Consider the following 14530-nt stretch of genomic DNA (forward strand, 5'->3'; position numbering starts at 1 on the left):
ATGACAAATAATTCCCTTGGATTTAGGGTAAATATTTATACTCACAAGGACCATCCCTCCTTTACCACTGGTAGTTAAAGATTCACAAGAGCCATTACAAGCACACCTTTTGGTGTTGGTACAATCAGCTTCACCATAATGGATAGTCACATCTTCTCCTAAACACTGCTAGCTGAATTGTGATTGCCACACTTCCTTTCAAGGCCAGGTGGGGTTTGCCACATTCTGGGTGGAATAAAAGCTCTTTCTCTGATTCTTGCTGGGGTTTAGGCATTAGCTTGTGGAAAGGATAAAACAATTCAACAGGAGCCAGATCCACCAAAACCATCCAAGGGAGAAGCATCTGCTGGTCCCGTAGGGAAAAGGAGCAAAGCCTGGAACAGATACATGAGATATTTTTGCAAAGAAAACTCCATTTGGTCTATTTCTCCTTCTTGTTTCTCACTCTCCTCATCTCTCCTCCTATTTCTCTCAACTGCTTTTCAAAATAATCTTTCAAAAGGTACAGTAACCTACAGCGGAAAAAATGTATTCTCTATCAGATTATCACCAAAAAGAAGGAATTTGATGTTGTCTTGGAAATGATGGGACCATAGGGGGAAGTGATCACCCCTTCTGGAATGTGGCACAGACAAGGGGATATCTAAGGATAGGCTGTTGGGCACCAGAGATTTGGAAAAAGCAGGTTACAAAGAGCTCAAAGGAAGTACAAGTAGGCTCCAGGGCCTCATATTCTATTGGGGAAATCAGCCACAAAACAACAAATGACATTCAAGTAGCTTTTCCTGAAGACAAAGAGGAAAATAACTTCAATAATAAGATAAAACTATTGTCCCAAGAAATCAACATGGGATCAGAGGGAGATCACCACCAAATTGAGTTCAGAAAACAAAATATAGGGATGAGGGAAGCAAGAACAGGCATAAGAGGATGACACTAAAAGTGTACAACTGTCCAGTTAATTATGAGAAATTCTAGGGCAGTTATAAAGCAGGACTCATACTTGAACTAATTTGCTTGGTCAAGCATAGATGTTATAGAGAAACCAATTTCAGCTTAATTTAAAAAAACCCCTCACCCAAATACTTCCCAAAAATGAGAGCCCTCCCCAAGTGGGGTGCACTGCTTCAAGAGGTGCAGGGAGCTCAGTAGAGACTGGATGACCAGTTCTGTGTCTTTGTGGAGATTCACTTTGGGGATGGGGAGGACCAGGTGTCACTGAGATCCCTTGATATGCTCGATTGTGTGCCACAGACAGCCTCAAGGGATAGATCACCCAGGAAGTGTCAGAACAAGAGAAGGATGACTCCCACCAGGAAGCCAGGCATGATGTCTAGTGACCTCCATCTTCCAGGGAAAGGCAGGACCTCATTGAACATTTTCCTAATTCTTCTCTGCACAAAGAATCCTTGATGAAAAGGAAGAGAAGCTCTCTGGCTGAAGGCCTTCCCACATTGAGTCCTTATTGGACTTGTGCCCAAGATGAATTTCTGATGTCTAACAAGCTCTGAACTCTATTTGTATGGCTATCCACATTCATTACAAGAATGATTTCTATTTTCTGTGATAGAAGATAGATGAGAAATCTCTGATGAGAAATAAGGAATGATGTTAGCCTGAATGAACTTCCATGGTGATCACATGAATGCGAATTACCCTCTATTGATGGATTCTCTGGTGCTTAGTAAAGGAAGAGAGTACAATAAAAGCTTTACCAGATTCTAGGCACTCACAAGGTTTCTCTCCAGTATGGCTTCTCTGAAGAGTAAGAACAGAACGATACTTAAACGCCTATCCAGATTGATTACACTCAAAAGCTCTTTCTTCATTATGGCTTTTATGATGTTCAGCAGACTGGAGGGCTATGTGAATGTCTTTCCCCATTTATCACCTTCAAAAGGTTTGTCCTCAGTGGGGATTCTCTGACGATCTTCCAGAATGGAGCACAGGGTGAAAGCCTTTCCACATTTATGACATTCAAAAGGTTTCTCTCTAGTATGTATTCTTTCATATACAGCAAGAGTGGCCTCCTATGTGAAAGTCTTTCCATATTTGTCACATTCATGAATTTCATAAGGTTTGTCTTGTGGGATGATCAAAAGTTTAGCAAAAAAGAGCTTCTTCTAAAATCCTTTCCACATTGCTGACACTGATATGATTTTTCTGCAGTGTGGATTTGATGGCCATCAAATCTGCTGTACTCTTGCAAATTCTTTCTACATTGAACACATTCATAAGGCTTCTCTTCAGTGTGGATATTCTCATGAGCAGTAAGACTGAAGTTCTGTGTGAAAGCCTTTCCATACTGATTATATTCATAATGTTTCTTTACAGTGTGGCTTCTTCGATGTTGAGCAAAGTGGGCACTCTGTTTAAATGCCTTTCCACCATGATTACATTCATAATATTTCTATCCAGTGTGGATTTTCTGATGTACAGCAAAATGGGCCCTCTGTTTGAAAGCCTTTCCACATTGTTTACACTCATAAGGTTTCTTGCCAGTGTGGATGCTCTGATGATAAGTAAGGCCGTAGTGGGAGCTGAAAGCCTTTCCACATTGATCACATTTATAAGGTTTCTCTCCAGTGTGGCTTCTCTGATGATAAGTAAAATGGGACCTCTGTTTAAAGGCCTTTCCACATTGATTGCATTCATAAGGTTTCTCTCCAGTGTGGCTTCTCTGATGATAAGTAAGGCTATAGTTGGAGCTGAAAGCCTTTCCACACTGATTGCATTCATAAGGTTTCTCTCCTGTGTGGATTCTCTGATGTGTAGCAAGACTGGAGCTCTGTGTGAAAGTCTTTCCACATTGATCACATTCATAAGGTTTCTCTCCAGTGTGGATTCTCTGGTGATAAGTAAGGCTGTAGTTGGAGCTGAAAGCCTTTCCACACTGATTACATATATAAGGTTTCTCCCCAGTGTGGCTTCTCTGATGTTCAATAAGATGAGAGCTTCTTCTAAAAGCCTTTCCACATTGATTACATTCATAATGTTTCTCTCCAGTGTGGATTCTCTGATGTAAAGCAAGACTGGAGCTGCATGAGAAAGCCTTTCCACATTGATTACATTCATAAGGTTTCTCTCCTGTGTGGCTTCTCTGGTGTACAACAAGATGAGAGCTTCTTCTAAAAGCCTTTCCACATTGCTTACATTCATAAGGTTTCTCTCCAGTATGGATTCTCTGATGTACAGCAAGACCAGAGCTGCCTGTGAAAGTTTTCCCACATTGATTACATTCATAAACTTTCTCTCCAGTGTGGCTTCTCTGATCATAATTAAAAAGGGACCTGTGTTTAAATGCCTTTCCACATTGATTATACACATAAAGTTTCTCTCCAGTGTGGATTGTCTGATGTGTAGCAGGACTGGAGCTCTGGATAAAACTCTTTCTCCACTGATCATACTGATACAGTTTCTCTCCAGTGTGGATTCTCTGATGATAAGTAAGGCTGTAGTTGTAGCTGAAAGCCTTTCCACATTGATTACATTCATAAGGTTTCTCGCCAGTGTGGATTCTCTGATGTACAGCAAGATGAGAGCTTCTTCTAAAAGCCTTTCCACACTGATTACATTCATAAGGTTTCTCCCCAGTGTGGATTCTCTGATGTACAGCAAGACTGGAGCTGCATGAGAAAGCCTTTCCACATTGATTACATTCATAAGGTTTCTCTCCAGTGTGGATTCTTTGATGTACAGTAAGATGAGAGCTACTTCTAAAAGCCTTTCCACATTGATAACATTCATAAGGTTTTTCTCCCGTGTGGATTCTTTGATGTACAGCAAGACTGGAGCTGCATGTGAAAGTCTTTCCACATTGATTACATTCATAAGGTTTCTCCCCACTCTGGATTCTCTGATGTATAAGGAAGGATGAGTGTTCACTAAAAGCTTCACCCCATTCAAGACTCTCATGTGGTTTCTCGCCAGTCTGAATTTTTTGATGGTTACTAAGGGATGACTGTTGACTCAAGTTCTTCCCACAAGGATGACAATCATAAGGTTTCTCTCCTTTGAGGATTCTGAGAAATACATCACAGATTTGTTTCCCACTGATGTCACAGGGAACATCACTCATGAAGCTTCTCTCATGCATTTCTTTCACAAAAGTGATTGGCTTTCCAGTAGTCTCTTGCATTTCAGGTCTAATCTCTCCTTCTGCAAGAAACAAACAATAAAACATATATACAGAGACACACGTACACACTTATAGAATTATAATCCCTTCCCTCTTTTGGCATAAAGTAAACTAAATGATTTATATCCTACTTACCCAGGCTAAGAGAAAAGTCTTCAAAATTAAATGGACAGAATCAATCATTTGAAAATACCATTAGCTCACATCTGCAGGATAACTTGATTTACAAAGACCTTCACACACAGTCACACTGGATCCTTACAAACATTTGTGACAATGGCAGGATCCACATTCTCATTATATTCCCAAGTGAGGCCATGAGCTCAGAGTGGCTGAGTGACCTGCCCAACATCTCAGCAGCTGAGACTAGAACTCCAACCCTGCAAGTGGGCAGGCTCTGTCTACAATACTAGATGGCTTTTCTCCACTGAACTTTCTTTTGTTTTGTTATTAAGAAAACTTATTTCATTACTGTTGTTGACTTATTCCCTTTTTCTCTTTCCCTGACACATGATTTTGAAAATAAGCCAATTAATAATCCCGTGATAAGCTCTAAGGGTTCATGTGAAAAGAAGTATCAATCAGCATGGCAGACTTCACCATCACCTTATTTTAATAAATTGCCACAGTCACCCCCAACTTTGAGTAACCTCCTGCTGATCACTCAGCAGCCATCAACACTGGGCAAGAGCTTCCACTAAGAACGAGATGATGACTCTGTGAAGGCTCAGATGACGGTTAGATTTCTGTAGTAATATTTTTGCATTAAGGGATGTACATTGATGCTTCAGACACAACAGTACTGTAGATGTACCAGACAACAGTATGGTGCACTATGGGAAACAGAACAATCCATGTGACTTTAATGCTATATCCGCCTGACTTGGGTGCTCTGAAATCACTCACATTATTTCCGAGGAGTGACTGGACTTTTCCTTAATTCTCCTCTCCGTCTTTCTCAAATCATTATTAGCCTTACTCCTTCCGCTCCTATATATCCCACTGAACTAGACTTCCTTCCATTTCCCAACACCCTCTTTTCTCTGGAGCACCTAAAATGGAAGTTCCCCATCTGTTGCTTCTTCTGAAAACATCTCCATGTTTCTATGCCAGCATATTCTATGCCTTGACAGCAGGTACTGGCTTTTCCCTTCCAAAAGCTTAGTTAAGTGCCTAGAGAACTGGAGGTGTTTAGTGCAAGTACATTGGCTGACTGACTGCACCCAGGGCCGACACCAGGCCCTGGTCTCTGCCTCAATCCTTGTCTTCTGGTCTCTTTGTTGGCAAATGCAGGTTCTGACCCCAACCCTGTTTCTGGCTCTGGCACTATAACCCCTATATTGAATGACCTTTCTCTGGTTCAAATACTGCTGGGACCTGACCAGACCCATAGTGAAGATCACAGAGACTTCTTTCCAGTTCCTCAAGTGTCACATGCTTTGAGAAACTGTCGAGTTTCTACCTCCCATTTCCCCTAAGATGGACTGAAACCTCAAAGAATCTGGCCAATGATTCTCCAAGAATGGGCCAAAAATTGAGTCTCAGAAATTAAGAGAGGGGCACAGAGTGATGATTTATGTAAAGCAGAGTCTTGGATTAATTCTAAGTAAAGCAACAACCTTTGCTGCTACTTAGATGCTACTGAATGGAGAGAGAGAAAATCATAAAACCAGGCTTTCTGGGTCTGCTATACATTTAGGCTACACAATCTCATTGGAGCAAGGCTATACTTTCACAACTCCCTGACTCCCTTGGGGCAGCTAGGAAATTTTTTGTAAAAATGAATTTGTTTTCAATTTTCAACAAGGACTTCCACTAGTTTTAAATTTTCTCTCCCTCCCTCCCCAAGATGGCAACTAATGTTATATAGGTTCTACACATACATTTTTATTAAACACATTTTCACATCAGACATGTTGCAAAGAAGAATTAAAACGAATGGGAGATACCATGAGAAAAACAAAAACAAAACATAACAAAAGAGAAAACTGTCTGCTTCATTCGACATTCCAACTCAATAGTTCTTTCTCGGAATGAATATGGCATTTTGCATCATAAATCCTTTGGAAATGTTTCAGGTCTTTGTACTGAAGTAAAGGTGCTAAGTCTATCAGAAACAGTCCTCACACACTATGGCTCTTCCTGTGTATAATGTTCTCCTGGTTCTGCTCACTTCACTCCAAGTTTTTTTGAACTCCTCCTGTTCATCATTTCTTATAGCACAATAGTATTCTGTTACATTCATATTCCACAACTTGTTCAACCATTTCAATTGATGGGCATGCCCTCAATTTCCAGTTCTTGGTCACCACAAAAAGAGCTGCTATAACTATTTTTGTACATGTGGGTTCCCTTTCCATTCTTATGATTTATTTGTAGTACAGTCCTAGAAGGGGCATTGCTGGATCAAAGGGTACGTACATTTTTATAGTCCTTTGGACATAGTTCCAAATTGTTCTCAACAATGACTGGATCAGCCCTACAGCTCCACCAACAATGAATCAGTGTTCCAACCCTCCTGCATCTTTTTCAACATTTACCATTTTCCTGTTTTGTCATTTTAGCCAATCCAATAGGTGTGATGTGGTACCTCAGAGTTGTTTTGATTTACATCTTTCTAATCCATTGTAATTTAGAGCATATGACTATGGATAGCTTTAATTTATTCCTCTGAAAATTGTTCAGTCAGCACTGGTGCAACCTATGTGCTCTGTTCTCCCCAGCCCCATGCAACAGATCCTTCCCTCCCCATTGACGTTCAGGGTATAGTCCTGGGCTGGAAATCTGCCACACTCAGTTCAGGGGTGGAGCCAAGATGGTGGAGTAGAAAGATAGGCTAGCTCTTACCCCACAGCCCATAAAATACCTGTAAAGAACTCTCAACAAATTCTAGAGCAGCAGAAGCCACAGAACAATGGAGTGGGGGAGATTTCTAGCCCAGAGTGAACTGAAAGACCGACAGGAAAGGTCTGTCCCACTGGACCTGGAGCAGAGCCCAGCTCAGCCTTGGCCACGTGGCACCAAGAGGAACAGATCCGAGCAGGCTTCAGGGACAGAATCTCCAGCAGCAGCACAGATCCCTCAACCCACAGGCGCCAAAGGTCAGTGACAGGGTCTTTTCAGATGGCCGAGAAGGGAGCAGGGTGTCCCCATAACTTGGGCCTCCTCAGGTGGCAGCAGTAGAGGCACCAGCAGATGGGGTTCCCAAAGCAGGCAGTAACCCCCATCCACTGTTGAAGGTCTCATGGTAAACTCCCTGAGGGAACTGAGCCCTGCATGGTGGCCCTGCCCCCTCCTAAGCAGCTGACCTTAATCTCACACTGAATAGCAGCCCTGAGGCTTTGGAGCAGCTCATCTGAATCTCAGTCCCCCAGTGCTGGCTTGGTGGAACTGGAGGCGAGGTGGTGGTGGAGAGGAAACTCAGAAACCAAGTAACTGGCTGGGAAAATGCCCAAAAAAGGGAAAAAAATAAGACCACAGAAGGTTACTTTCTTGGAGAACAGGTGTCTCCCCCCACCCTTTCAGATGAGGAAGAACAAGGCAAACTGTCAGAGGAAGTTAAGGCCTCTGCCTCCAGGGCCTCCAAAGGGAACTTAAACTGGACTCAGGCAACAGCAGACCTTAAAAAACAGGTTCGCAGCTTACTAAAGGAGAACCAAAAAAATGCTGAGGAAAATAACAGCTTTAAAAAGAGGCTAACTCAATTGTAAAAAGAGATCCAAAAAGCTAATGAGGAGAAGGGGGTTTTAAAAAGCTGAATTAGTCAAATGGAGGAGAAGGTTCAAAAGCTCACTGAACAAAATAATTCGTTGAAAGAGAGAATTGAGTTCAGGGAAATGAATGACTATGAGTTAAACCAAGCAGTTAGTAAACAAAACCAAAAATTTGAAAAAATAGAAGATAATGTTTTCACATCTCATTGGAAAAACAACTGACCTGGAAAATAGGTCCAGGAGAACCAATTTAAAAATTATGGAACTACCTGAAAGCCAGGATCAAAAAAAGAGCCTAGACATTATCTTCCATGAAATTATCAAGGAAAACTGCTCTGATGTTCTAGAATCAGAAGGCAAAATAAATATTGAAAGAATCCACTGATCACCTCCCGAAAGAGACTCGAACAGAGGTTGGAATATTGTGGCCAAATTTCAGAGTTCCCAGATCAAGGAGAAAATACTGCAAGCAGCTAGAAAGAAACAATTTGAGGACTGTGGAAATACAATTAGGATAACACAGGATTGGCAGCTTCGACATTAAGGGATAGAAGGGCTTGGAATGAGATATTTCAGAGGTCAAAGGAACTGGGATTGAAACCAAGAATCACCTACCCAGCAAATCTGAGTATAATACTTCAAGGGAATAAATGATCATTCAATGATATAGAGGACTTTCAATCACTCATATTGAGGAAAAGACCAGATCTGTATAGAAAATTTGACTTCCCAAGACAAGAATCAAGAGAAGCATGAAAAGGTAAACAGGAAAGAAAAATCATACAAGACTCTCTAAAGCTGAATTGTTTACATTACTACATGGAAGAGAAAATATTTATAACTCTTGAATCTTTTCTCAGTATTTGGGTAGATAGAGAGATTGTACATAAATACATACATACACACACACCTATACACATATATAGATAGAGAGTATAAGGTGTGTTGAATCAGAAGAGATGTATCCACACACAAAAAATAAAGTAAAATAAAATAAAAATTAAGGGGTGAAGGAGGAAAATACTGGGAAGAGAAGGGAGAAATGGAACGGGACAGGCTATAACTTATAAAAGAGATAAAAATCTTGTTCAATGGAAGAGAAAAGGGAGAAGGGGAGAGGGAAAAAATGAAGCTATTCTCTCCACATGTGGCTGAAGGAATAACATGCTCACTAAATTTGATTTGAAAATTTATATTACACCACAGGAAAGTAGGAGAAGAGGTGACAAGTGGGGTGAGGGGAATGTTAGAAGGGAGGACAAATGGGAGAAGGGAGTCGCTAGAAATAAACACTTTTGAGAAGGGACAAGGTCAATTGTGAGGGAAAAAATAAGGGGGGATAGAGTAGGACAGAGGGCAATATAATTAGCATTATGCAACATGATTATTATGGAAGTCTTTTGCAAAACAACACATGTTTAGTCTGTACTGAATTGCTTGCCTTCTCAGTGGGGCTGGGGAGGGAGAGAAGTTGGAATTCAAAGTATTAGCAACGAATGCTGACAATTTTTATTGCATATAATTGGGAAAAAAGAAATACAGGGAATGGGGTATAGAAATTTATCTTGCCCTACAAGAAAAGAGAGAAGATGGGGATAAGGGAAGGGTGGGGTGTGATAGAAGGGAGGGTACATTGAGGGAAGGAGTAATCAGAACGCAAGGTATTAGGAAGCAGAGGGAGGGGAATGATGGAGAGAAAAATTGGACGTTACAAAGTGAGGTAAAAGCAATTAGTATTAAAACAACTGACTGAATTAATGACTGAGAATAAATCAATGACATCTTTAGTTTGGGGAAAAGAATTTTAGTCTAAATTTCCTAGAGGAAGGTAACCTCGAGTAAAATTTGGCATTGATGGAAAAGTTAAGGTTTTAATGGTAAATTTGATTTTATGATTGCTATTTAATCAGGATCTAGAATATGTATAGAAAGGCACGTAAGCCACTTAAGACTTGCCTCAAAAGATGTTCCTTAGCCAAAGTGAAATTATAATCATATTTGAAAACTGGTTATTGGAACTTGCCATTTTTAGATGCGATGGGACTATTAAGTGACTGCTCTTCTGAGTCTAACTCCAGGTATGGATAGCAAGAAAGGTGGTCTGAGCCTCCAATCCATGATTCCAGTAAGCTGATGAGATGTTGGTATGAACTGTAAAAGGTGATCTCATGGGAAGGGTGGGAGAGCTGCTGTTCAGCCTGGGCTGAAGTAGGATTCTCCTGATTCAATTTCCCCACTGACACCTGGCAGACTTTAAGTCTGACTGAATGCAAGTGGACAATCTAATCCTGCCTGGAACTGACATGAAGTTGGGGAGATATTGTATCCCTGCAGTGTCCCTACTCTTGGTGGCAGTTTCCTATAGTCAAAAGGTTTGCAAGCTTAATACCAGATCTATTAAATTATAGATGATTAGTAGGGGAACATAGGAGGTGAAGTCTAAAATTAAGCTATTAGGCATAGGACTTTAGACCAACAACAATAAGTTAGGGCCCTTTAATTCTTAGTAATACTGTGGAGACAATTAGGTCAAGAGTTTGTGAAGTTAGTAACATAAATATTATTTGTGTCTCAGTTGGTTAATGTTTAAAAAAAAAATTCTTTTGTGGTCCATAGTGTAAATGCTTTAAAAAGAAGTATCACCTGACCAAAAGTCTGAATTGTTTTATCTGTTATAAACTGTGTTAAAAATGAAAAATTAAATTAAAAAAAAAAGGAAGAAATCTGCCATACTCTACCTCCCAGTGGCCTGTACACCTCTCAAATTTGTTCCCACTCTTCTGAGGTATCTGAAGGAGTTTGGGGAAGAGCTCAGTGTAATGTTAATTAAATCTTCTCTGCCCATTAACAGGTCTCAAGTACCTTTTGTTAATTTCTATTGAGGCACTGCATCAGAGGGTCCTGCTCTCTGGCTCTGAAAAGTGTATAAATATTCTTAGGTGAGGTTTTACTTTGGGGCTTAGTTTTTGAAAGGTTTGTGTGCCAGATGAGACTCTGGGAAGCAGTCCCCAGCTTTGAAAACCCAGATGTTGGTGCTTCTCTCTCTGTTAATGATGTACGTACTGCTTATGGTCAGACAGTTGGAAAGCCTGTTTCTTGATCTTAATTTCTCTGCTTGTACTTTCTCTGAAGTTTAGGGTGTTGACTTTTTCATATATACTTTTTCATATATATATATATGAACCCTCAAAGTTGCCTTTCCTTTTAGAAAAGCAGATCAAAGAACCTGTGACAGCAGGCCATCTTGGATGTGTAAGGGTGCTTGCTTTTACAGTCAGGTGAGTGCCTCCTTTTACTCTGCCATCTTGGCTCCGCCTCCTCTTCCTACTTTCCTACTGCTCTTCAAGGGATCCTCCCACTAGTGCAGCCTCACAAATGAGGTCACTGACCCTCACACATTCACACTCCTGACCCCCACATTCAATCTGCTGCAGTCCTGTGATTCCACCTTGTTAACGTCTCTCCCATATACCCACTTCTCTCAACACAGCCCCCAATCACCTCACATCTGAGGTAATGAAAGAACCTGCTGCTTATTTCATCTGCATCAAGCCTCTCTGCCTCGCTCCAGTCATTCCTCCACCCACTTATCAAAATTCATTTTGCTAAAGTTCTCTACTGGTCATGACACCATGTACTCAACAACCTCCTGTGGCTCCCTAGCAAAAAGATCAAATATAAAATCCACTTAGGGCTGTTAATCACCTACCCCTTGATCATCTACCCTTCTCCAACTCTTCTAATTTTCTTTCACCTTATTTATGTTCCCCAAATATGCTCTACTTCAGTGGTAAAGGTCTCCCCTCTACTCTACCTCCTGCATCCACAGGCTTTCCTCATCAACCCTGTGCCTAGAATGCTCTCCCTGGCTTCCCTAGCCCCAGCTAAAGCCCCTTCCACAATGAGCCTTTCCAATCCTCCTTTACTTTAGGGCCTTCCCTGTCTCAATGAGCTCCAATTTGTCCTGTCCTTGACAGGTCTGTATATTTTTATTGGCATGTTGTCTGCCCCCGCAGTGTGTGAGCTCCAGGAGAGCAGTGGAAGTTTCCTGTATCTCTTATGCTTGGCAAAGGGTCTGGCACACAGTAGGCACTTAATAAATGCTCACTGAACTGAAGGTGTAAGAAAGAGCCAAAATGGGAAAACCTAATTCATTTTTGCCCTTCCAGGGGAGTTCCTACATCTAAATTGCAAACAATGACTTTTATTTATCGCTGGAAGCCAGCTTCAGCCATCATGGCTAACTCCTTTATTTCACAGTGGGGATCAATGACTTGCCCAGGATCACACTACGAAAAGTGTCTCAAAAAGAATTCCAAGTCAGGCCTTCCTGCCCCAGATCTAGCACTTGCTTCACCCCTACACCTAGTAGCCTCTTGTAACCACACTTCTCACACCTGCTTTCCCCTCACTCACCTGGATGGCAGCTCCTCAGGCCTTCTGGCTCCAGCAGCCAGGGTGCTTCCCTTCCCTCCAAATAAGAGATCAGATCTTCTCTGGGAACTGGCAGCCCTGGGCATGGGGAATCAGGGATGAGGATGGAGAAAACCCTGTAATTTAGTTCCCTTTGGGGAAAAGAGTGTGCATGCAAAGCTAGAGAATCACTCCATCATGTTCACACAGATCTAGCTTATTCTCCCACTAATGTTTGTAATGCAAGTAACCCAGAATAGGATGTGCCAGATCAGCCTTGAGCACCAGTAAAACAGACCTTGATGAGTCAGCTTTGGCCCTGGCCCCTCCCCTACTCCTCACTCCCTGAAACCCATGAAAACCTTGGTCCTGTTCATTCAGGGAGTCTTTGCCTCTGCTAGTGACATTCTCCTGCTGAGGAACACAATAAATCTCAGTTAGTAAGATTCTGATTCTGGGACAGTCTGTTTTTCCTGCCAGTGACAGAGACCTGCAAGCAAGGCCAGAGGATGGTGCCCAGAAGTCCTCAAGCAAGGTTCCATAGCACTGATTTTGGGAGCATTGGGGAGAGATGGGGAGAAGATTATGGAACCAGTTTGGAGTCAGAAAACTTGGTCTTGGAGCCCCGTCTTCATAGGAGGATGGACTCATTGCATAGATTCCACTATCTAGAAATCAGAGGAAGCTGGAAGAGCAGTGGAAGGAGGCCAGTGCCTGGAGTGAGGAAAGGGTTTCAATCCAGCCTCAGACAGTTAGGAGCTGTGTGCTCCTGGATAAGTCACTTAACCTCTATTTGTTTTAGTTTTCTCAAATGTCAAAGAGGGACATTAATATCACCTAATAACATCATATTGTAAAGAAAGCACTTAGCACAACAGCTGGGGAACAGCAGCTGAACAGAAATGCTGATTCCCTTCCTTCCCCACAATCTGGGCTGGAAATTGGAGGAATATAAAAGAAGAGGAAGGACAAACGTGCCCTACCAGGCACAGCTAGAAGCTGTGAACTATAAACTGAGGATTGTCACAAAGAAGAATGTCCTAAACACTTGGCCCCCTCCCAAAGAGGAAGGGGGTGCAGGGCAAAGCCTTCCAAGCAGTGTGCAGACATTGGGCAGACACAATTCATGTCCAGGGAAAGGCTGGACTACATGATGGAGGATTGCTTCCACATCTGACATGTTTCAACACTCATCTGACCTTGGACCTAAAGTTCCCTAGAATTGCAAAAGATAGCTTCAGGAGAAACCAGGAAACCTCCACCTTCTCTTCACCCAATGTACTGATCTTTTATAGGAAACCCAGGCAGCAGGAGAACCCTGTCTGTAGGACACAGGAGACCAGCACTTTGTTCTTTCTTGTAGTTGATAAACGCTCCAAAGCCAGCACACTCAGGAATGAAGACATTCCCTCTTACAGCAGACTCAGAGTGACCAGGGGAAGTGTGCTTACCCAAGGAAAGCAAGTTCCCTGCATTCTCCAGCATGACCTCCTTGTACAACTCCTTCTGAAGATGGTCCAAGAGGTCCCACTCCTCTGGGGTGAAGTCCACAGCCACATCCTGGAATGTCACCAACTCCTAAACCATCAAAAGTCACAGGATTTACAGCTGAAGAGACTCCAGAATTCCTGCAGTCTAACCCTCATCAAGTGAGAGGAGGAAATTGAAGCAGAGAAAGGGGATTTACCCTAAGCTCATACCCCTTGATGAGTGTCAGAGCCAACACTTGAAACCACAGTCATTAAGAGCCCAATGGAATGTTGAGAAAAAGCAGCTGATGTGATCAGTTGTAATAACGTTGAGAAAGGTCTTACTATTGAATGTGTTTCCCTATGGAATATGTGTGAAAGTATGTAGTCAAACTGCAAGGCACAAGGAATTAGGGAGGGAAAAGAGAGATGATGATATGAAATTCCTTCATCAGATTCTGTGAGGAGTTTGTTAGAAGCTCACAAGTATGGAGTATTCTCAGAAGGGGAAGGAATTTCTGTGTGATTTAGGAAAGAGAGGAAAGAAAAAGAAAGGATCTACTTCATTTCCTGAGAAGCTGAAGCAAAGTCTTCTCTAGATCAAACCTGAAAAGGATTCAAAGACATACTAATTATCTGGACTAAACTGAATATGAGAATTTCCAGCCAAGTGAAAGAGAATTATCTGTTGTTACTTTGAGGGCCTGAGGCTACTATGAGTATGATGTGTCATGGCAAAAACATCTTATAGCTTTGCTTTATGATTCCTTTCATTCATCAGTAGCATATATTTATTT

General features: G+C 41.8%; 1 protein-coding gene across 1 annotated transcript in view; it reads right to left on the reverse strand.

The window, feature by feature from the left end:
• Positions 1 to 1885: 1885 nt before the first annotated feature.
• Positions 1886 to 14530, reverse strand: part of LOC140508151 (uncharacterized) — a 29216-nt gene continuing 16571 nt past the window's right edge. The window contains exons 3-5 of the mRNA XM_072615919.1: positions 13716 to 13842; positions 12268 to 12363; positions 1886 to 4158 (exon numbers count right to left, since the gene is read on the reverse strand). Of these exons, the coding sequence (XP_072472020.1) occupies positions 2411 to 4158; positions 12268 to 12363; positions 13716 to 13842 (1971 nt within the window). The 3' untranslated portion in view covers positions 1886 to 2410. The remainder of the gene's footprint in view (positions 4159 to 12267; positions 12364 to 13715; positions 13843 to 14530) is intronic.

Source organism: Notamacropus eugenii, chromosome 5, assembly GCF_028372415.1.
Source record: "Notamacropus eugenii isolate mMacEug1 chromosome 5, mMacEug1.pri_v2, whole genome shotgun sequence".
In the NCBI taxonomy this organism is placed as follows: domain Eukaryota; kingdom Metazoa; phylum Chordata; class Mammalia; order Diprotodontia; family Macropodidae; genus Notamacropus; species Notamacropus eugenii.